Consider the following 18,710-nt stretch of genomic DNA (forward strand, 5'->3'; position numbering starts at 1 on the left):
ATGACAATCACAGAATACAAGAGTAATCATATGACAATTATAAATCAAATAACAATCGGATGACAATCACAAAGTAAGTTACACTCCTCATCTTCAGCCAAGATATGAATTAAACAAAGCCCAAATCATATCCATATTGACAAATCTATACTCCTCAATCTCTTCGGATCTCAAATAGAATGATTGGTCATGGCCTAAACCAAATTGAACGAGGAAAACTTTTAGTTATAACAAAAAGTTTGCCGATGGAATCGATACAAGGGCAATTCAGAAATAGAGAGGAAACAGAATTTGATATTTGAAAAGTTTGCCGCATCTACAAAATGACTATACGGAAGGCAGGCCTATGAAATTATATTTTAAAATTACCACCTACTGCAAATTCCCAAACAAAAAGGTTATAAAACAGACTGTAAATTTTACTTCTCCAATCAACGGTGGGGGCGCGACCAATTTAAGGCCAGGGAAAAGCGGTGGCGCTCGTGCCAGCCAGTCTGCGTTAACGAATTCCGTTAATTCTCTCTCGTCTACTTCTTCTGCCAACTACCACGAGCTCAACTCCTTCTGTCCTCGAAGATTATCCCCCCAGTCTGCTTCTTCCCCTTTTCCCTCGGTTGTCTGGAGTACAAGCTTACTTTTCTACTCGTTGAAATCCTCTCATGGCTTCAGATGCCGATGAGGAGAATGCTTGGCAAGAGGCTCTACGGAGGATGCTGCCTGCTGGTGCACCGTTACCAGACGAAGAACACCTTGATTACTCAATCGCAGTTGAGTATCGAGGCCCTCCCGTGGCTCACGAGCTACCGAAGATCGATCCACTGGATTTGGAGTCACTTTCTATCCTCTCTCCTTCCGTTGTTCCGATCTCCGACATCTCTTCGATTCCGATTGTTTATCCTATTGCTCCCAGGGTTTCCAGGTTCAATCAGTTAAGAAATGGAGCAGTTCCCCGTAGTCCTGTGGAGAGTCAGAGATCGTCTTCAGTTCCAAAAGTTCAGCTGGAATCACATAATGGCGAACACTCAAAGTTTGGAAATGGTACAGACGAGGCGTTCAGTTCAGAATTGTCTGTTCAGCACTTAAATTCAGAGTCTGCACCTGCTATTGTTGAAGGTAAGCGTGCAAACACTGTTGTAACGTTTGTTACACCGAGAGATTCGGAAGACGACGACGAAGATGTATTTTCCTCTCCCAGGTCGTGTACGACCGATGTGATGACATCCCCGGCCTTATCCCATTCCCGAGAAAAACAATCAAAAAAGAAAGGAATTTGTAGTAGATGTGGGAGAGGGAATCGGTTGAAAGAGAGGGAAGCTTGTTTGGTCTGTGATGCTCAATACTGCAGTAATTGTTTACTTAAGGCAATGGGATCAATGCCAGAGGGTCGGAAGTGCGTGGGCTGTATTGGACGACCGATTGACGAGTTGAAGAGGGCTATATTGGGCAAGTGTTCCAGGATTTTATCAAGAGTGTGTAGCCCTTTGGAGATTAAGCAGATAATGAAAGCTGAGAAGGAATGCCCGGCGAATCAGCTTCGGCCCGAGCAGCTAATTGTGAATGGAAGGCAATTACGTCCGGATGAGTTGGCCGAGATTTTGGGCTGCGCGATCCCTCCGCACAAGTTGAAACCGGGAAGGTATTGGTACGACAAGGACTCGGGGCTTTGGGGAAAGGTGAAAAAAAAACCAATCCATGTTCACCAATTGTCTATCTTCTATTCATCTTCTATTTACTTTTCGTTTGATTTAGGAAGGAGAGAAGCCTGACAGGATAATTAGTTCAAAACTGAATGTTGGAGGTAAGCTTCGGGCGGATGCAAGCAAAGGGAGCACAAAAGTTTTTATAAATGGGCGTGAAATCACAAAGGTTGAGCTTAGAGTACTGAAGGTATCAACTATCACGTGCACGTTAAATTTTCATCAATCACCGCAATAGGAGAGAAAAAAGAAGCAGAGAAAGCATTCCTTAATTTTTTGACTGACAGAGTGTTAAGAAACTAATGTGGGCATGATATACTATTACTCTCTTGTTAAATTTTTCCATAAAAAGAGGAAGAAAATAAGATAAAGGATATATTAGATGAATTAAGAATACTGTCAACCATATCGGCAGAGGATATCCGATCCATGTCATGATACTTGACTAATAATTTATGTTATAACACTGAGACAATATCACTATACTGCATTGGTAATAGAACCTTTAATGGTTTAAGATTTCTCATAGCCTATTGGAAAACCTTTTTGAAATCATCTAAATAGGTCTCATTTTGTAATTTCATTAAATCAATGAAATTTATTGTTTCTTCTCGAAAAGAAAAAAACCCTTTAATGTAAATCCATAAATATGTTATTAACCATTATCATTTGTTGTCAGATGAATTGTGTTTTAATGTTATATGCATATTTTGATTTGTTGTTCGACTATTTCCACAAGGTAATAGACAGGTAAACTAAAGATACAAAAGACAAAAGAAATTTCTTCAACAATAAACAAGATTACAATCAAGTAAAAGACCCAAAAAACCAAACGAAAGTCAAGGAACATCCAAGAATAGCTGAGGATGTCCCACATCAAAGGATTGGGTTGTAGACACCGTGAACAATCAACCCAAAAACCCTAAGTTGATGCTTATGATAAATTTAATTTTATCAATACTTCAACACTCTCCCTCACTTGGGAATTTGGACATTGTAGAAAGTCCAACAAGTAAAAATTAATGTTAATTGGGGAGGAAATAAGAGATTAAGCAAGTAAGAGACTTGGAAAATCACCTAGTCAACCTAAGTTGAAGTACCTTTTTGTTAATCCATTTGGGCTCTACTAAGTAAAAATTCTTATTTTCGGTTATTTGGCAGTTGTATTACATGGCTATTTTTACATTCTTGCATTAATGAATGACACAAATTTATTTACCCTCACTCTTTAACATGATATCAGATATAATTTTTTTCTCTTTGGAGTTTCCTATGCATCCCTCAATACAATTTCATGGCTTCTTCTGAAACTCCAAACCTTAGTAATTCTTCTTCATCTTCCACGATTCAACCTCTAAATCAATCCATTGAATATGGTTCTCGTTTTTTATTTACTCAGAGAGTTGAATTACACTAGTTGGAGTCGTGCGATGTAACGACCCGACTTTTCTAACCTTTACTAAAGGGTCACTACTACATGTATGCATAAACTTGAAAGCAAACCTTTGCAACTTATGCAATAGAATCAAACCTTTTTTTTCTTTTATAAAATAAAGAATTTCAACAAGATAAATGTTCAGAAACCTCAAAACCTTTGCTCGGGATACCCTAACACCAGTTCAAAATAAACAAAATAAATAAATGAATAAAAACAATCAAAGAGTTCAATCGTTTGACTGCTAAAACTAGAACATGAAAGACATGGGAAAAACATATGTGGAAGCGTTGGTCTAGTCCCTTAGGCACGGTCACAGATTCTTCTTGTCATTTGCCGATCTATCCTTGCCTTTACTTGAAAAACATAACATAGGAAAGGATGAGTATAAAATACTCAGTAAGTAACCTCACTACCATGGTCAGGCTATGCATGTATGTCTAATAGATGCAACATACTAGTGGGACTTGCATGCAATCAACTAATCCTGGGTGGCCATCCAGTGAGCGATTTAACCCATCCTAACACGATTAACAAGATGTAAACACAATATCATCACTAGTAAACACAATATCATCAACATATATGACTAACAAGATGGCACCATCCTCAGATATCTTAAAAAAGACTGAATGATCTAACATGCTCTTCCGCATTCCAAAGCTTTCAATCACATGACTAAATTTACCAAACCAAGCCCGTGGACTTTGCTTTAATCTATACAAAAATTTACGAAGGCGACACACCGTTCTATTCTCCCCTTGAGCAACAAATCCTGGTGGTTGCTCCATATACACTTCTTCTTAAAGATCACCATGAAGAAATGTATTTTTAATATCAAGCTGATGTTAAGGCCAACGATTGATTGAAGCTAATGAAATAAACAACCTCACAGATGCTATTTTTGCTATTGGAAAAAATGTATCATCATAGTCAACGCCATAAGTTTGTGCATAGCCTTTCGCTACAAGGAGTGCTTTTAACCGAGCAACAGAACTATTAGGATTGACTTTAACCGCAAATATCCATTTGCAACCGATAGCCTTCTTTCTTGCAGGAAGAGAAACTAAATCCCAAGTACAATTATTATCTAAGGCAGTCATCTCCTCCACCATTGTGGCACACCAACCAGGATGAGACAAAGCTTCATGAACAGTTCTAGGGATGGATACACCCTAAGGATGCAATGAATGAACATGTGGAAGACGACCAATGGACTCTAAAGATGCAATGAATGAACATGCGGAAGACGGCCAATGGTTATATGAAACAAAAGAGGAATGTTAAAAAACTGTGATATTAGGAGAGATGAGATATTTATTTAGACTAGGACAATAACACCGATACCCCTTTTGAACACGGGAATAACCATGGAAACTACATTTTAAGGACTTTGGATCTAGCTTGGTATGTTGAGGCCGAACATCCTGAACAAAGTAGTCACAACCAAAGATTGTGGAATGGGAAACAAATGTTGTTTGGGGCATAAAGTACGAAAAGGTATCTCACCCTTATAAATGGAAAAGGGCATGCAATTTATTAAGAAACAAGCTGTGGAAACAACATACATGCATTTGAAACATCAAAGCTCTGGCTGTCTTAAGGAGATGGCGATTCTTTCATTCTACAACCCCATTTTGAGATGGAGTATCGACACAGATGAAGAATGCCATGGGCATCTAAATAAGACTCGGGTGCATGAGAGAAATATTCCTTAACATTATCACTCCGTAAGATTTTAAGAGCACCACTAAACTGAGTTCGAATTTCAGCATGGAAGTTATGAAAATGAGAAAGTAACTCAGAACGATTTTTCATTAAATATAACCACGTCACACGAGAATAGTCATCGAAAAATGTAACAAAATACCGAAAATCTCTTTTGGACTCTATAGGACATGGACCCCAAACATCAGAATGGACTAATTCAAATGGAACACTAGTTCGTTTATTGACTTAAGGATACAAACTCAAATGATAAAGTTTTGCAAACTGACATGACTCACAATCTAAAGAAGACAAATGTTGAAGCTGGGGACGAAGACTCTTCAACATGGAGATAGACGGATGACCCAAACGACAATGTTCTTCAAAGGGAGACGACACATTGGAGCATGTGATGGCTATAGGTATTTGTGGTTCAAAGATGTAAAGACTTCCAAATTCACGCCCTTTACCAATAGTTTGCTTCATCGTATAATCATGAAATAAACAATAAACAGGAAAAAAGGAGACACAACAATGAAGATCACGAGTGAGTTTACTGACCGAAATTAAATTAAAAGAGAAATGTGGTAAATTTAAAATTGATGACAAAGAAATTGATTCAATAAGATGGACGGTTTCTGATCCTAAAATAGGAGTGGAGGTTCCATTAGCTATAGTAACATTAGGTGAAGAGGTAGATGTACAAAGGTTAGAGAATAAATTGGGGTTACTTGTTGTATGGTCTGTAGCGCCAGAGTCAATGACCCATTTCAAAGTGGAGGAAAGAAGATATGTTACTTGTTTTTGTGATGGCCATAATAGGAGTAGAAGGTGATGCTGTCAATGACTCTTGATACTGTTGAAATTTAGCAAACTTCTGTGTAGAAATTGTAATTGACTTGTCAAGATTATCAGGAGTAGAAGTGACAAGTGTAGATGGCACCCTCTGACCCTTATTCATTAATCTTTTGCATTCACATTTCATATGGCCAGGTTTATGATAGTAATAGCAAACAACACCTCCTAAATTTGATTGTTGGTTATTAGGATGACCTTTGGAGCTGCTATTTGATTCAACCCCTTATTACCTTTATAATTATTTGTGCACCCAATCAAAGCGTTGCTTGAATCAGATGACATAATTGCTCGTGGTTTCTATGTATGGAGTATTCAAGTATAAGCTTCTTCCAAAGATGAGATGTTTGAGCTTGACAACACTGGATCTTTGACCGTCTCATATTTAGGTGCAAGACCAACTAAAAAACTCATGATAAAAAACTTTTCACATTGAGCCATTAGAACTTTTGAACCCGTGCTAATTGGCATCAAGGCATTGAATTCCGCACATGTATTTTTGACCTCCATAAAGTAGCTTGTAAAGGATTTCTCTTCTTGATCAGATTGGTATAGAATCTTACAGACGTCAAATACCTTATTAATATTCCAATAGTTCCTTGACCGATTCGTAGTGTTTGACTAATTCAACGATTTCACTGTTTATAGAATTCTTGATTTGTAGAAGCATTCTTGAATCGTCCCAATACCAAATCTTTTTAGTAGCATTAGTTGGTGGCTCTTCCACGATGTGATCATCCATTTCAATGCTCTTAATAAAGTGACAAAGATTTGATCTCCATGAATAGTAATTATATCCATTCAACTTGTGTTCAGTTACTTTTGACACCATAGGAACCATCACATGATTATTGGTTTCTTATCATACATTACCTAAAAAAACAAAGAAACAATGGAGAGAAGTGAAGCAAACCCTAATTTACTGAAGAGATGTTTTTTTCCTTCAATGAACCACAAACAGTGAGTATGTAGCCCAAGCAAACACACCACCAAGGAGAGTCAACAAAACCGAGGAAACCCACAGAAGACGAACCGGGACTGGCGGGCACTTGTCTACACGCGTCGATGCATGGATCGATGGCAGAAGGAAAAGGCGATGTGTGAGGCCCACGTGCTGGTCAGATGGATGTTGGACTTTGGGGTTCAGTAAATCAGAGATTGGGCTCCTCGATGGACTGGGCGGACGACCCTCCCTCTATCCGACGGCGGTAACGACTGACTACGAACAAACCAAAGACGGTGGTGATAAGCAAAAGTATAAACTCACTTCTCCACAAAACCTTAGATGAACACAAATGGGTTCTAAATTCTCAAACCCTAAGGCTCACAAAACCTTATTTCTTTTTTTTTTTTCTTTTTTGTTTAGAACGCTCTGATACCATGTAAAACTCTTAGGTTTGAGAGAATTAGAATACATAATTCCATTCACTAAAGATATGAATATATAGAAGTGTACAAGAGTGACCAAAGAAGGAAAGCATAAAAAAGGAAAATATAACAAGATATTTACAATAATGGAAGACCCTAACAATAGAACTATAACGGTTTGGAATTAACTTGTTGCTGTAAAGGCATTCTATTGTCTTAGACACGTTATGTTCTTCAGCTTCTCGAGGATACCAGTCTTTTGTCTTTCAAGCCAGCTTCTCTACTAATGGATCCAAATCTCAAGCTTTAGTCTGATATAGGCTTTTATTAGAGAATCCTTCTGTTTATTGCGACTCATTGGGTGCCTTTTATACTTAACTATATCGAGGCCAGACATTCCTTTTGCAGTACACAAGTTAAGCCAGTTTGTTGCTAATTCTCAACAAACCCCATTTTTCTACTACTTAGTTTGCATTATCTAAATGGGACTTTTGGATAGGCTATTTTTCTGTCAACTTCCTCTTCTTTTCAGGCGAATGCCTTTGTTGATGCAAATTGGGCATCTTGTTTTAATACACGCAAGGGTACTTCAGGTTTTTGTATCTTTTTGGATGAGTCCCTTGTCTCATGAAAAGCCAAAAAGCAAACCACGGTAATAAGGACTCAAGTTCAGGAGGGGTACATGATTGAACGATATCACATCTGAATAAGAGGGATCCTGAAAACATGAAAGTGTAGTTAAGAAAGATTTAAAAGAACTAAAAGATACTACATATACCTATAAGATGCACCTTCCTTTTTGGTGGCTCAATTATAAGAACTGCAAAGTTAAACGTGCTTAGTTTGGAGCAATCCTATGTTGGGTACCCTCTTGAGATATTTCCTAGGATGCATGCGAGTGAAGACAAAGTATGCTGAAAGGACCAGTGTTGGTTTGGGGGGACAACTTTCACTTCTAAAAAGCATTCAAGGCAAGTGAGGATGACGTAGCTAGGTCGCAGGAGAATGTCGGGGCCATCAGGGACCAAATCTGGATTTCGAATCTTGGTATGAATCCTGGTCCTGGGGCATTACAGATAGTATCAGAGAGGAACCTCTCCCAGTAAGATGTGGTTCGAGAACGAACCAAGCGGAAGTTGGTGGGCATATAACGACCCGAGTTCAGGAGGGGTACATGATTAAACCGATATCACATCCAAATGAGAGGGATCCTGAGGACACGAAAGTATAGTTAAGAAAGGTTTAAAAGAATTAAAAGTTACTACCTATACCAATAAGATGCACCTTCCTTTTCGGTGACTCAATCATAAGAACTCCAAACTTAAGCGTGCTTAGTTTGGAGCAAGCCTATGTTGGCTGACCTCCTGGGATATTTCCTAGGATGCATGTGAGTGAGGACAAAGCATGCTGAAAAGACCATTGTTGGTTTGTGGGGACAACTTTCACTTCTAAAAAGCATCAAAGCAAGTGAGGATGACGTAGTCAGGTCGTAGGGGATGCAGGGGAATGTCGGGGTCATCAGGGGCCGAATTCGGATGCCAAATCCTGGGCCTGGGGCGTTACATCGATTTCGAGATCTTCATTAGAGGCTCAATACCGAGCTGGTGATTGGCTGCCATCATTGGTGAAATTATTTGGTGTCATGGGATTTGAATGTTGAAGTATTGTCACCTACTTTGATCTATTGTGACAATCAATTGGCTATTCACATTGCCTCTAATCCAGTTTTCCATAAATGGACAAAACATATTGAGCTCGGTAGTCACTTTGTTTGCGATCGCATTGTTTTTTTTTTTTTGGTCTTTTTTAACAAGAAACAAAACCTCTTCATTAAGATAATGAAATGAGGCTAATGTTCAAAGTACAAAAACTGAGGATCAGCAGATGCACTCAGACATTTCATCTCAACTAGGTTGACACCCTCTTAGCGCCTTTATCATTTCCAAAAAGAAACTAGTACAAATCCACTAGGCTCAAGGAACAGCTCAGCCAAAAGTGACACAAATATAAGGGAAAGTAAAACTTACGAGAGTTCTTGAAAGATCAATATAATAATAGACCCGAATCCTTTCCAGCACAACATAATACTCGAACAACCCATAACCAAAAACAAAACAAAATAAAATAAAGCAGTAGATCTGAGAAACTGATGCATTTGTCTTCAAACTCCTAGCTAGAGGTGTGGATGAAAGCAAGCCAATTCAAGCTAATCTTGTGCGAAGTACTTTGAGAGAGAGCACCACAATGAAGCATTAAGCCGTGTTGACTCAAAACGAACAAAACAAGGAGTTTCCTTGTCATGGAACACTCTTTGGTTTCTTTCAAACCATAATTCAACAATCCGACGAACTGGATCAATACGACACCAATGATGATATGGATTTTGTCAACAATGAGGAGGCGCTTTCACTCCATTATTCCACAAAAGATTTGGAATTTTCTTTAAATTTGGCCCTACTAGAATCTGCTGCACATTCTCTCTGAAGTCATTACCAAAAACCCAGCAAATATTAAAGCACTTGAAGAGGGATCTCCAACAGTTACTTGCATAGGTGCAGTCAAAGAATAAATGCTGAAGAACCTCCCCTTCAGCTTTGCATAAGGCACACCAATTAGGAGATAAACTGTGAGAAGGCAGTTTCTCTTGTAGAGCAGAAGAGCAATTGAGCAGCCCAAACAGCATGATCCAAACTATAATATTCACTCTCCGAGGACTCCTGGACTTCCATAAAGCTTTCTTTATACTATTTTCAAGAGGGGAAGCCAAAGAAAGGTGCTTAACTAGTGATTTAACTGAAAAATAACCATTAGCTTCAAGAGACAATGAACAAATATCTTGGCAATTCCCTTACCTTCTTCTTAGAGACAATGCTCAACACATTTTGAAACTCTATAATCTCTTCTTTCTTTTAAAAGTCCTGAAAGTGATGGACCAAGAGGAAGTGGAATGATGAAGTCAAGCTGTTGCCCATTTAGTTTCCATTGGAGACATTTTTGCAAGGCCTTACCCCTTTCTACTTTTAGTTCTCTTTTATCCTAGATGGGTGTTCTAAATGTGTTTGACCCATCTTGAGAGGTAGCATTAAGTAAAAATGTTATTGCTTTACTTTCTTACTTTCCATTGTTTGACAGTTGTATCACGTGGCTATTTATACAGCCTTGCATTAATGAATGAGTATGCAAGTTTATTAACTCTCACTCTTAACAGGCTCTCCTACTTTAACTTTAACAGGCTCTCAATCACAATTTCATTATCAATGAAATTATGATTGAAAATTTCTCACTAAAAAAAAAAAAAACTTAACAGGCTCTCCTACTTTAGCTTTTCATCCTTGGTAGTGAAAAAGAGATTGCATTTTTGTATTGGGTTTATCTGTGAGTATGGGGGAGGAGCGGACATTATTGTGCTTTTTCTGTTGAAAATGTCCGTTCTTTGCTCTTACTGTCTCTTTTTCTTTCAGTTGGCTAATGTGCAGTGTCCTCGAGATACTCATTTCTGGGTGTACGATGATGGATCTTATGAGGAAGAGGGTCAAAATAATATTAAAGGAAACATATGGGGAAAGGTTCTATCATTTGCATCGACCTTTTGGTTTTAATTGCAGTAAAGACTTATCATGCTGATTATATAATGACTATTGGTAGGCAGGCATCGACCCGCTTGCTGTGTTCGTTATTTTCACTTCCAGTACCTCCCGGCAATCTCCATGGAGCCAAAGAAGATCCAACCACCATATCTGGCAGGTCTGGTTTGGAGCATGGGAGAATTGATAAGCTTCTCTTGTTTGGGATTGAAGGATCTGGAACTAGCACTTTGTTTAAGCAGGCACGTGCCACATTATTTCTTTTTACCCTCAATTAAGCATTACTTTAGTTTCCAGAATTGCTCCCATTTCATTTCATTTCCGATTCTGATGCCATCTTCAGCGGCACAGAAACTTATTATGATTTGATCTTGATGTGAAGTGCATATAAGCTGACCCTAGACACATAAGGTTGTAGAAAATAGTACTAATAAAAAATATTGATGATTTGTTTGTTTTGCTTAATCATCGAGTCAACTTTTCATGGTAAATTTCATACATCAATAAAATTTGTTTCTTATCATAAAAAAAGAATTTTTCATGGTAAATTATGATTTGGACGTCCTCTAATTCAGTGAAAGTCCATTCTTTCTTGGTATTTTTTATTTGGAATTTCATAGCATCTTTTTAATACTCAAGGTATCTTCTGCCCCGTTTCTATGGAACAGGCCAAATTTTTATACGGGAACAAGTTCACTCCAGAAGAGCTTCAGAATATAAAGCTTATGATCCAAAGCAATATATATAAGTATCTTAGTACTTTGCTCGAAGGCCGGGAGCGGTTTGAAGAAGAAGCTATTATTGAGAAGGAAACTGGAGCGGCTGTAGAAGAGAAATTGGATGCTGAAAAGGATGCTGCAGGTCTGGGATTGCTTATAAATTTCCGTTTGTTAATTAGAAGCCTTTCAGTTTCCACATTGAAAAGAATTTAACTCCCTTTTCTGTCACTATAATAAAAAGAGACCCACAATTTTTTTTTTTTAATTAAAAAAAAGGAAACTGACACTTTTCATTAAGTAAATGAAAAGAGTCTAATGCTCAAGATACAATAAATTCTAAGCAAAAAGATAAATCAAACCTTAGAGACATAAAAGCTCCAAAAACATAGCCAAAACAACATAACAGAGAAAACAAACAACCACTTATAAGCAGGACCTAGCTAGATCAACCGTGATGCGTGACGGTACTAGACGATTGGCATTTATATTTTTTGGTTAGTGATAAACCATTTATAGCACGTTCCCTACAAATAAAATATGTTGAATGGATTTATTCATGATAGTGCTATTCGATGGTTTTATTTTTAATTAACCCCAGAATTGCAGAGTAGAATTTGTTGATTTATCTCTAAAATTTCTTGTGGGATGATACTTCATTATTCTGCAAAGACATCATGGATCCAGCAGTTTAGGTAAGCAAGCAAGGGGTCAAATTGTGGGGATGACATTTACATATTGTAGCAATCTTTAATAGTATGTGCGAAAGGTTCTTGCTGTACTATTTAACCTGTATTTAGATGAAATCATTAATCGATTTCACTCATGCAGTTGACTTGGATGGTGCCACATCATTGATTAGTCTGTATATTATTTTGGTTGTGGCATCTACTACATCTGTGCTGTGAGTGAACTAGTGGCTGAGCAGTTTCGATGGGTACTAATTTCTCTCGGAACATGCAGAATTGAAGGTTGCACAAAGCTGAATGATATGAAAAGGAATATTATAGTGATTCTGCACAAGGAATTAGATTGAGGGGTGTTGATACTCCAATGAAATTTGATCAGCACGTTGGTCACCTTGAGGCCCAACTGTCCAAGAAAGACAGTAAGAATTAGGAAAGATCATGAAGTTCGAGTTCGATGAACTATGGGTAATTTCAAGACTTATTGCACATAATGATTGGAAGAAAATAGCAGTGGTTTTGGAAGATCATTTCAAAACCAAAGTGTTAATCAATCCATTCCTTAGGCTTTGATTAAAGTTGTCAATGGAAACTTAGCCAATTTTATTAAATCTCCAGGAAAATGGACGGCTTTTGAGGATTTTCATTTGCATTTTGAAAAATGGAATAGCAGAATGTCATCCAAGATTTATAAAGGGATACAGGGGGTTGGATTTTAAATTTTTTTTGTAAAGGAAACGATACTTTTCATTGATAAAATGAAAAGAGACTAATGCTCAAAGGACAAGGAAACCAAACTAAATTACCAAAAATACCAAAAGGAATACAAGGAAAAGAGGACAAAGTAGGAGAGGAAATCAATCCAGAACACAACGTGAAGAGTCTTGAACCTGAGTTCAAACAAAGTGAGCAAGCCAAGGAAAAGACTTGTATAAACAGCTGAACTCTTTCAAACCCAAAGCTTTAGCAGAACTTAAATGCCAACTAATCTTGAGAACATGCACACAAAACAGAGATGCTGCCAAGACTATGTAATCAAACAAAAGAAGAGGGCAGGAAGCTAGAGAATGAAGAACCCGAAAGATATCACAATAGCCTTCACTATCTTCGAAAAGACATATTCCTTGAACGTGTAGCTTCAACCCAAAGGTCTGCAAACAAAACAATGTGCAAAGGAACATTCTAAAGGACCTTAACCCACTTTACACAATTGAAGACAATTTTAATCCTTTTGATCTCCTATCTCATCTGGAAGGCTTGCTCTCTCTTCTCTCCTCCCATCCTTTCCTCAGTTTCCTGATAGCCCTCCTCCGTCTCTGATCATTTTTCTGGCAGCATCTTCTTCATCTTGGCTCTCTTTGCAATCTTTTATAATCCTTGTAGCAATGGAAATCAAGAGTTGCAGTATTGATAAGAACCTCTTATGTTCTTGGTATAATGGTAATGGATTCTTTGTGGCAGACTTGAACAAGAATCAAAAAGCTTTCCTTTCTTTTTTTTTGGAAAGGAAAATGACCTTTATCATTCATTAAAAGAGAGTACAGGAGTTGTGTACTTGAAAATAAAGGCAAAATACAAAACCAAAACCAAAACCAAAGGATCAGCAGATGCACCCGGGCATCTCAACTAGGTTGACACCCCCATAGTGCCCTCATCATATCCAACGTTACAGAGGGAACCTTATAAAGCTACCAATAAGGTTAAGAACTATGAAACGAGAACATTCAGAAGCTTTACAAACTGAAGCTACAAAATTCCGAGAACAAAACAAAAAACAACAAATACAACAAAAGTGACAAAAATACTGAAAATTCGAACACACGAATTTGAAGAGCCGTCCATTGACTTTTGAAGCTAGTTTTCCAGTTGAATGAATGCCTGCCAGTTTAAACTTATATCTTGTAGGGAGTAAGCTTCAAAACACTTAGAAAGGGAGCACCAAAGAGAAGCATTAAGCTTTGCCGCCTCAAACCGAGCAAACCAAGGAATTTCCTTATCGTTGAACACTCTTTGGTTCCTTTCAAACCAAATCTCAGCCAGCACTGCTTTTGTTCCATTAATCCATAGGAAATTTGAGCTTTTCTTGAGGGCTGGCCCAGAAAGTGGCTGCTGTACGTTGCTTTTGAAGGAGCTGTCAAAGACCCAAGAAGTGGTGAAGCAATTGAAAAGTGCTCTCCAACAATTTGTGGCGAAAATATAATCGAAGAAAAGGTGTTGAAGGTCTTCCTTGGCTGATTTGCAGAGGGCACACCAATTGGGGGAGATATAAAGGGAGGGCAGCTTCTGTTGTAACACAGAGGAGCAATTAAGAGCTCCGAAAAGCATTATCCACACTGTTATATTAACTCGCCTAGGACTGTTGGACTTCCAAAGAGCTTTTTGAAGGTAAGGTGAGAGTGGTGAGGCCAATGAGAGGTGGTTTACCAGTGATTTAACTGAGAAGGAGCCATTAGCTTCTAGGGACCAAATGCGAGTATCTTGTCTAATATTAACTTCTTTCTTGACCACCAAGGTTAATAAATTTTGGAACTCTAAAATCTCTTCTTCCTTTAAGAATCTTTTGAAGTTGATGGATCATGAAGAAGTGTGAAAATCCCAATGGTTTGAGATTGAACCGTTTGGGTTGGTGGTTAAACCAAACAAGGTAGGGAATCTGTCTTTAAGAGGAGTATACTCCAGCCAAGGGTCTTGCCAAAACGAAATTCTGTTTCCATTTCCCAATTTAAAGGTTGCCAATACCTCAACTTTCATCTATGCTCTTGAAATGCTGATCCAAGGGCTGCGAAGGCTACAATGTACCTTACCGGAAGTGTGCCATCCAAAGAGGCTGCTGCCATGAATACTCGTGATAACTTGTCTCCACAAGGAGGTTTGTTCTTGCATAAACCGCCAGCCCCATTTGGCTAAAAGGGCCAAGTTCCTAGCCTTCAAACCTCCTAGCCCAAGTCCCCCATCTTCTTGTTTTTTAGATACAAACTCCCATTTCGAAAGGTGGTTTATCTTACCACCTTTGTGACCTTCCCAGAAGAAATTTCTTATGGTTCTTTCTAAGGCTGAAACCACTTTTTCAGGCATCAGAAAAGAGGACATATAGTAGATTGGTAGATTAGAGAGGACTGATTTGCAAAGAGTAACTCTTCCTCCCCTTGATAAATTATATCTTCTCCACTTGTCAAGTTTCTTATGCACCTTGTCTATAACCGACTGCCAAAACTCCACTTTTTTTGGATGTCCCCCAAGGGGGAGGCCCAAATATAAGAAAGGAAGGTGTGCTAGTTGACAATTCAGCCTTGAAGCTACTGCCCTCAACTTGAATTCTTCTATATTAATCCCACAAATGGCAGATTTTTCCCAATTAACCTTCTGCCGGGAACACCACTCAAAAATTGCAATGGATTTTCTAAGAATATCTAGCATGTCATCTTCATACTTACAAAATAGCAAAGTATCATTAGCAAATTGAAGAATGGAGATCTGAACTTTGTTTTTTCCAACCACAAAGCCTTCATACAAGCCTTTTTCCCGGGTTCTGTCAACCAACACGCTTAGCAAATCACTAACCAAAAGGAAAAGAAAGGGAGAGAGGTGTCTCCTTGTCTAATTCCCCTTGTGTCTTTAATTCTACCTCTTGGTCTTCCTTTTATGAAGATGGAGAACATTGGATTAGAAATACAACCCATAATCTAAGAAATCCTTTTGGGGTGGAAGTTTCTTCCATGAAGGATTTTTTCAAGAAACTCCCAATCTACTTTGTCAAAGGCTTTTTCAAGATCGAGTTTCAGAATCCAATCTTTCCTCTTCTTGCTTCTGTAGTCTTCTACTGCCTCATTTGTTATTAGAATCGGGTCAAGGATTTGCCTACCTTCAATGAATGCACTTTGAGTTGGGCCTATTAAGCTAGGCGTGATTTGTCTTTCCGCAAGAACTTTGGCTATAATCTTATAGACTATAGTAGATAAACTAATGGGTCTGAAGTCTTTCACTGAGACTGCCTCGCCTTCTTTTGGATTAGGCAAATGAAGTTTTCTTTAACACATGAATTGAGCTTTCCATTGTGATAAAACTCATAAAAAATGGCCTTAAGATTGTCTTTTAGTAAATTCCAGAATCTTATATAAATTCTATGGTAAAGCCATCCGGACCTGGTGCTTTGTTTCTTCCCAAACGTCTTTATTGCTTCCTTAATTTCTACTAGGTTAAATCTGGATACCAGCTGACCATTTTGTTCGGTAGAGACCCTTGTCCATTCCAAATTCTGAGGGAGTGATCGAGAGGCCGGGCATTTTGAGTAAAGACAGCCATAGAATCCCAAGATTAAAGCTTCTACTTCTCTGAAGGACTTTGTTGGATCTCCTTGATCATTAATCAACTCGGTAATTAAACTTCTTCTTTTTTTGGCTGCAAGGAACCGATGGAAGAAAGCTGTATTCTCATCCCCCAATTGTAGCCATTTCAGCTTGCTTTTTTGTATAAGATCTCTTTCCTCTGTTTGATAAAGAGATATTAAGTCTGCTTTTAAGGAGATTCTTATATCTTCCTCTATTGAGAAACCCTCTTGACTTTCCACAATCGTATCTCTTCTTCTTATTTCTTCCCGTGGTGCATCTTCATTAGCTTTCTGTCGTTTTACTTCTTCTGCTAACCATCTTTTTAGGGCCTGCTTCAGGCTTCTTAATCTAGCTGAGAAAACAAAACCAACCCACCCTTGTTGACTTTCTACATTTAAAGATCTTTCAATTATTCTACAACAATCCTTGTTAAGTAACCAACTATTACAAAGTCTAAATGGAGAAGGTCCCCATTTGAAAGCTCCAGCTTCAACAAGAGTGGAAAGTGGTCGGAAATTGGCCAAACTTGTCTTGATACTCTCGAGTTCTCAAAGAAATCATCCCATTTGTTTGAGATAAAGAATCTGTCTATAAGCGATCTTGATACTAATTCACCTTCTCGTGACCAAGTGTATCTTCCATTTGACATTGGAATTTCAAGTAAGTTTGAATTTCTAATGAAGTTGTTAAAATGTCTGATTTCTCTTGTTGTTCTCCCCAATGGATATCTTTCTTGTCTTCTTCGAATGTAGTTAAAATCTCCATCGAGACACCAAGAATCTTCACATTTTTCAGCTAGGGATGATAGTTCAGACCACAATCTCTCTTTCTATGTAGTTGTTTGGACCATAAACATTTGTTATCCAACACACTTTCTTGCAAATGGTATGGTATTTTATTGTTAACGAGAATTCTGCCTTAACAATCTCAGAGACTGATAACTTGCTTTCATCCCACAGTGTCAGAATGCCTCCTGATCTACCTTGCGATTCCACAAAAGCCCAACACATTTCCTTTGAGCTCCATAAGCTTTTTATGGATGGAAGGTCGAAACTATCCTTTTTCGATTCTTGAAGCAAAACAATGTTCGGATTTACTTTGTTCAGGATCTCTTTATAACCAACCTTTTTGTTTTATCACCAAGACCCCTAATATTCCATGAGATGATCTTCATTTGAGACTCTTATATCAAAATTTTCTGTAGGAGCGACAAAGTTCCAGTCCTGATTAAGCCAAGATAATGTCACAGATTCCCAAGAAGGAGTTGAGCTATTGAGGTAAGTTAGAAAAGGTTTGGGGGGGGGGGGCTGGAATAGAGACTTTTAATGCTTCTGTCTCCTGATCTTCATCACTGTGAAACAGAAGATTCAAATCCATGTCGGCTCCAACTAGATCTTCATCATCCTTGTGGTTGAAATCATGTTCCTCATTTTCTAAATCTTCACTGCTAACACTGACGATTGAAGCTTCATCAAAACCTTGTGAGAGTCTTCTTGGATTGAGAGACTCAATGGAGGAGCCTTGCACGAAAGGAAAAGTTGGGTTTGAATTTTTGAGAAGTTGAGGAGTAGATGAAGATTGTTTAGAAGTAAGTTTAACTAACCTTTCCATCTTGGCATATGGAATTTGAATCCTGGCACAACAATCCTCAAGAAGATCTGAGTTTGCGATTAAGGACCATGATTTAAAGGAGGACCTTCGTCTTCTTGCAAAGTGCTTGGGGAAGGGTTTGAAGAGGCGCGTACACTGCCTAGAGATTGAGGCTGATTCGTCTTCAAATTCTTTCAGAGGCTTTTGAGTTGTCGGGGAACTAAATTGGTCTGCAATGTAAAGCTGAATGCTAGAGGGCTGACTGGCTAATTTCTCCAAATGATTAACTGCGTCATTAATGTCTTGTGTTGAAGTGTTAATAATTAATTTGGACTTTTCACTGACCAAAGAGGGAGAGGGGGGCCGATTAGAATATGAATTGCCCGTTTTTTCCTCTCTCTTTAAAGCAGGTGACTCTTCAGCTTCCTCTGAGTGTCATGCGCCTCCCACATGAGGGTGATGCTTCGTATTCCGTGTTTCTTCAAAAGAGAACCGTTCAACTGCCGAAGGGGAATTCACTCCAACACAAAGTGGTTGATCTGACTTCTGCAGCCTCCTCTGGGAGGACTCTTCATCTTCCTGAGAGAATTGTGCACCAACTATTGAAGACGGACTTTTCATCTTCCTATGTGACTGTTGTGGAACTTTTTTCAGAAAAGCATAGGGATTCCTTGAGAATTCTGGTTTAGACTGCTTGGATTCAAGAAATGACCATTCATCTTTCAATTCATTGACTGTGATTCC

The 18,710-nt window shown here is 38.4% G+C and overlaps 1 protein-coding gene across 1 annotated transcript in view; it reads left to right on the top strand.

Annotated features, from left to right (window-relative positions):
• Positions 1–387: 387 nt before the first annotated feature.
• LOC120083082 (extra-large guanine nucleotide-binding protein 3-like) overlaps positions 388–18,710 on the top strand; it is a 30,746-nt gene continuing 12,423 nt past the window's right edge. The window contains exons 1-5 of the mRNA XM_039038621.2: positions 388–1,673; positions 1,750–1,887; positions 10,524–10,628; positions 10,712–10,888; positions 11,315–11,507. Of these exons, the coding sequence (XP_038894549.1) occupies positions 660–1,673; positions 1,750–1,887; positions 10,524–10,628; positions 10,712–10,888; positions 11,315–11,507 (1,627 nt within the window). The 5' untranslated portion in view covers positions 388–659. The remainder of the gene's footprint in view (positions 1,674–1,749; positions 1,888–10,523; positions 10,629–10,711; positions 10,889–11,314; positions 11,508–18,710) is intronic.

Source organism: Benincasa hispida, chromosome 8 (genome assembly GCF_027475165.1).
Source record: "Benincasa hispida cultivar pf3 chromosome 8, pf3_genome.v1.1, whole genome shotgun sequence".
NCBI classification, from domain to species: domain Eukaryota; kingdom Viridiplantae; phylum Streptophyta; class Magnoliopsida; order Cucurbitales; family Cucurbitaceae; genus Benincasa; species Benincasa hispida.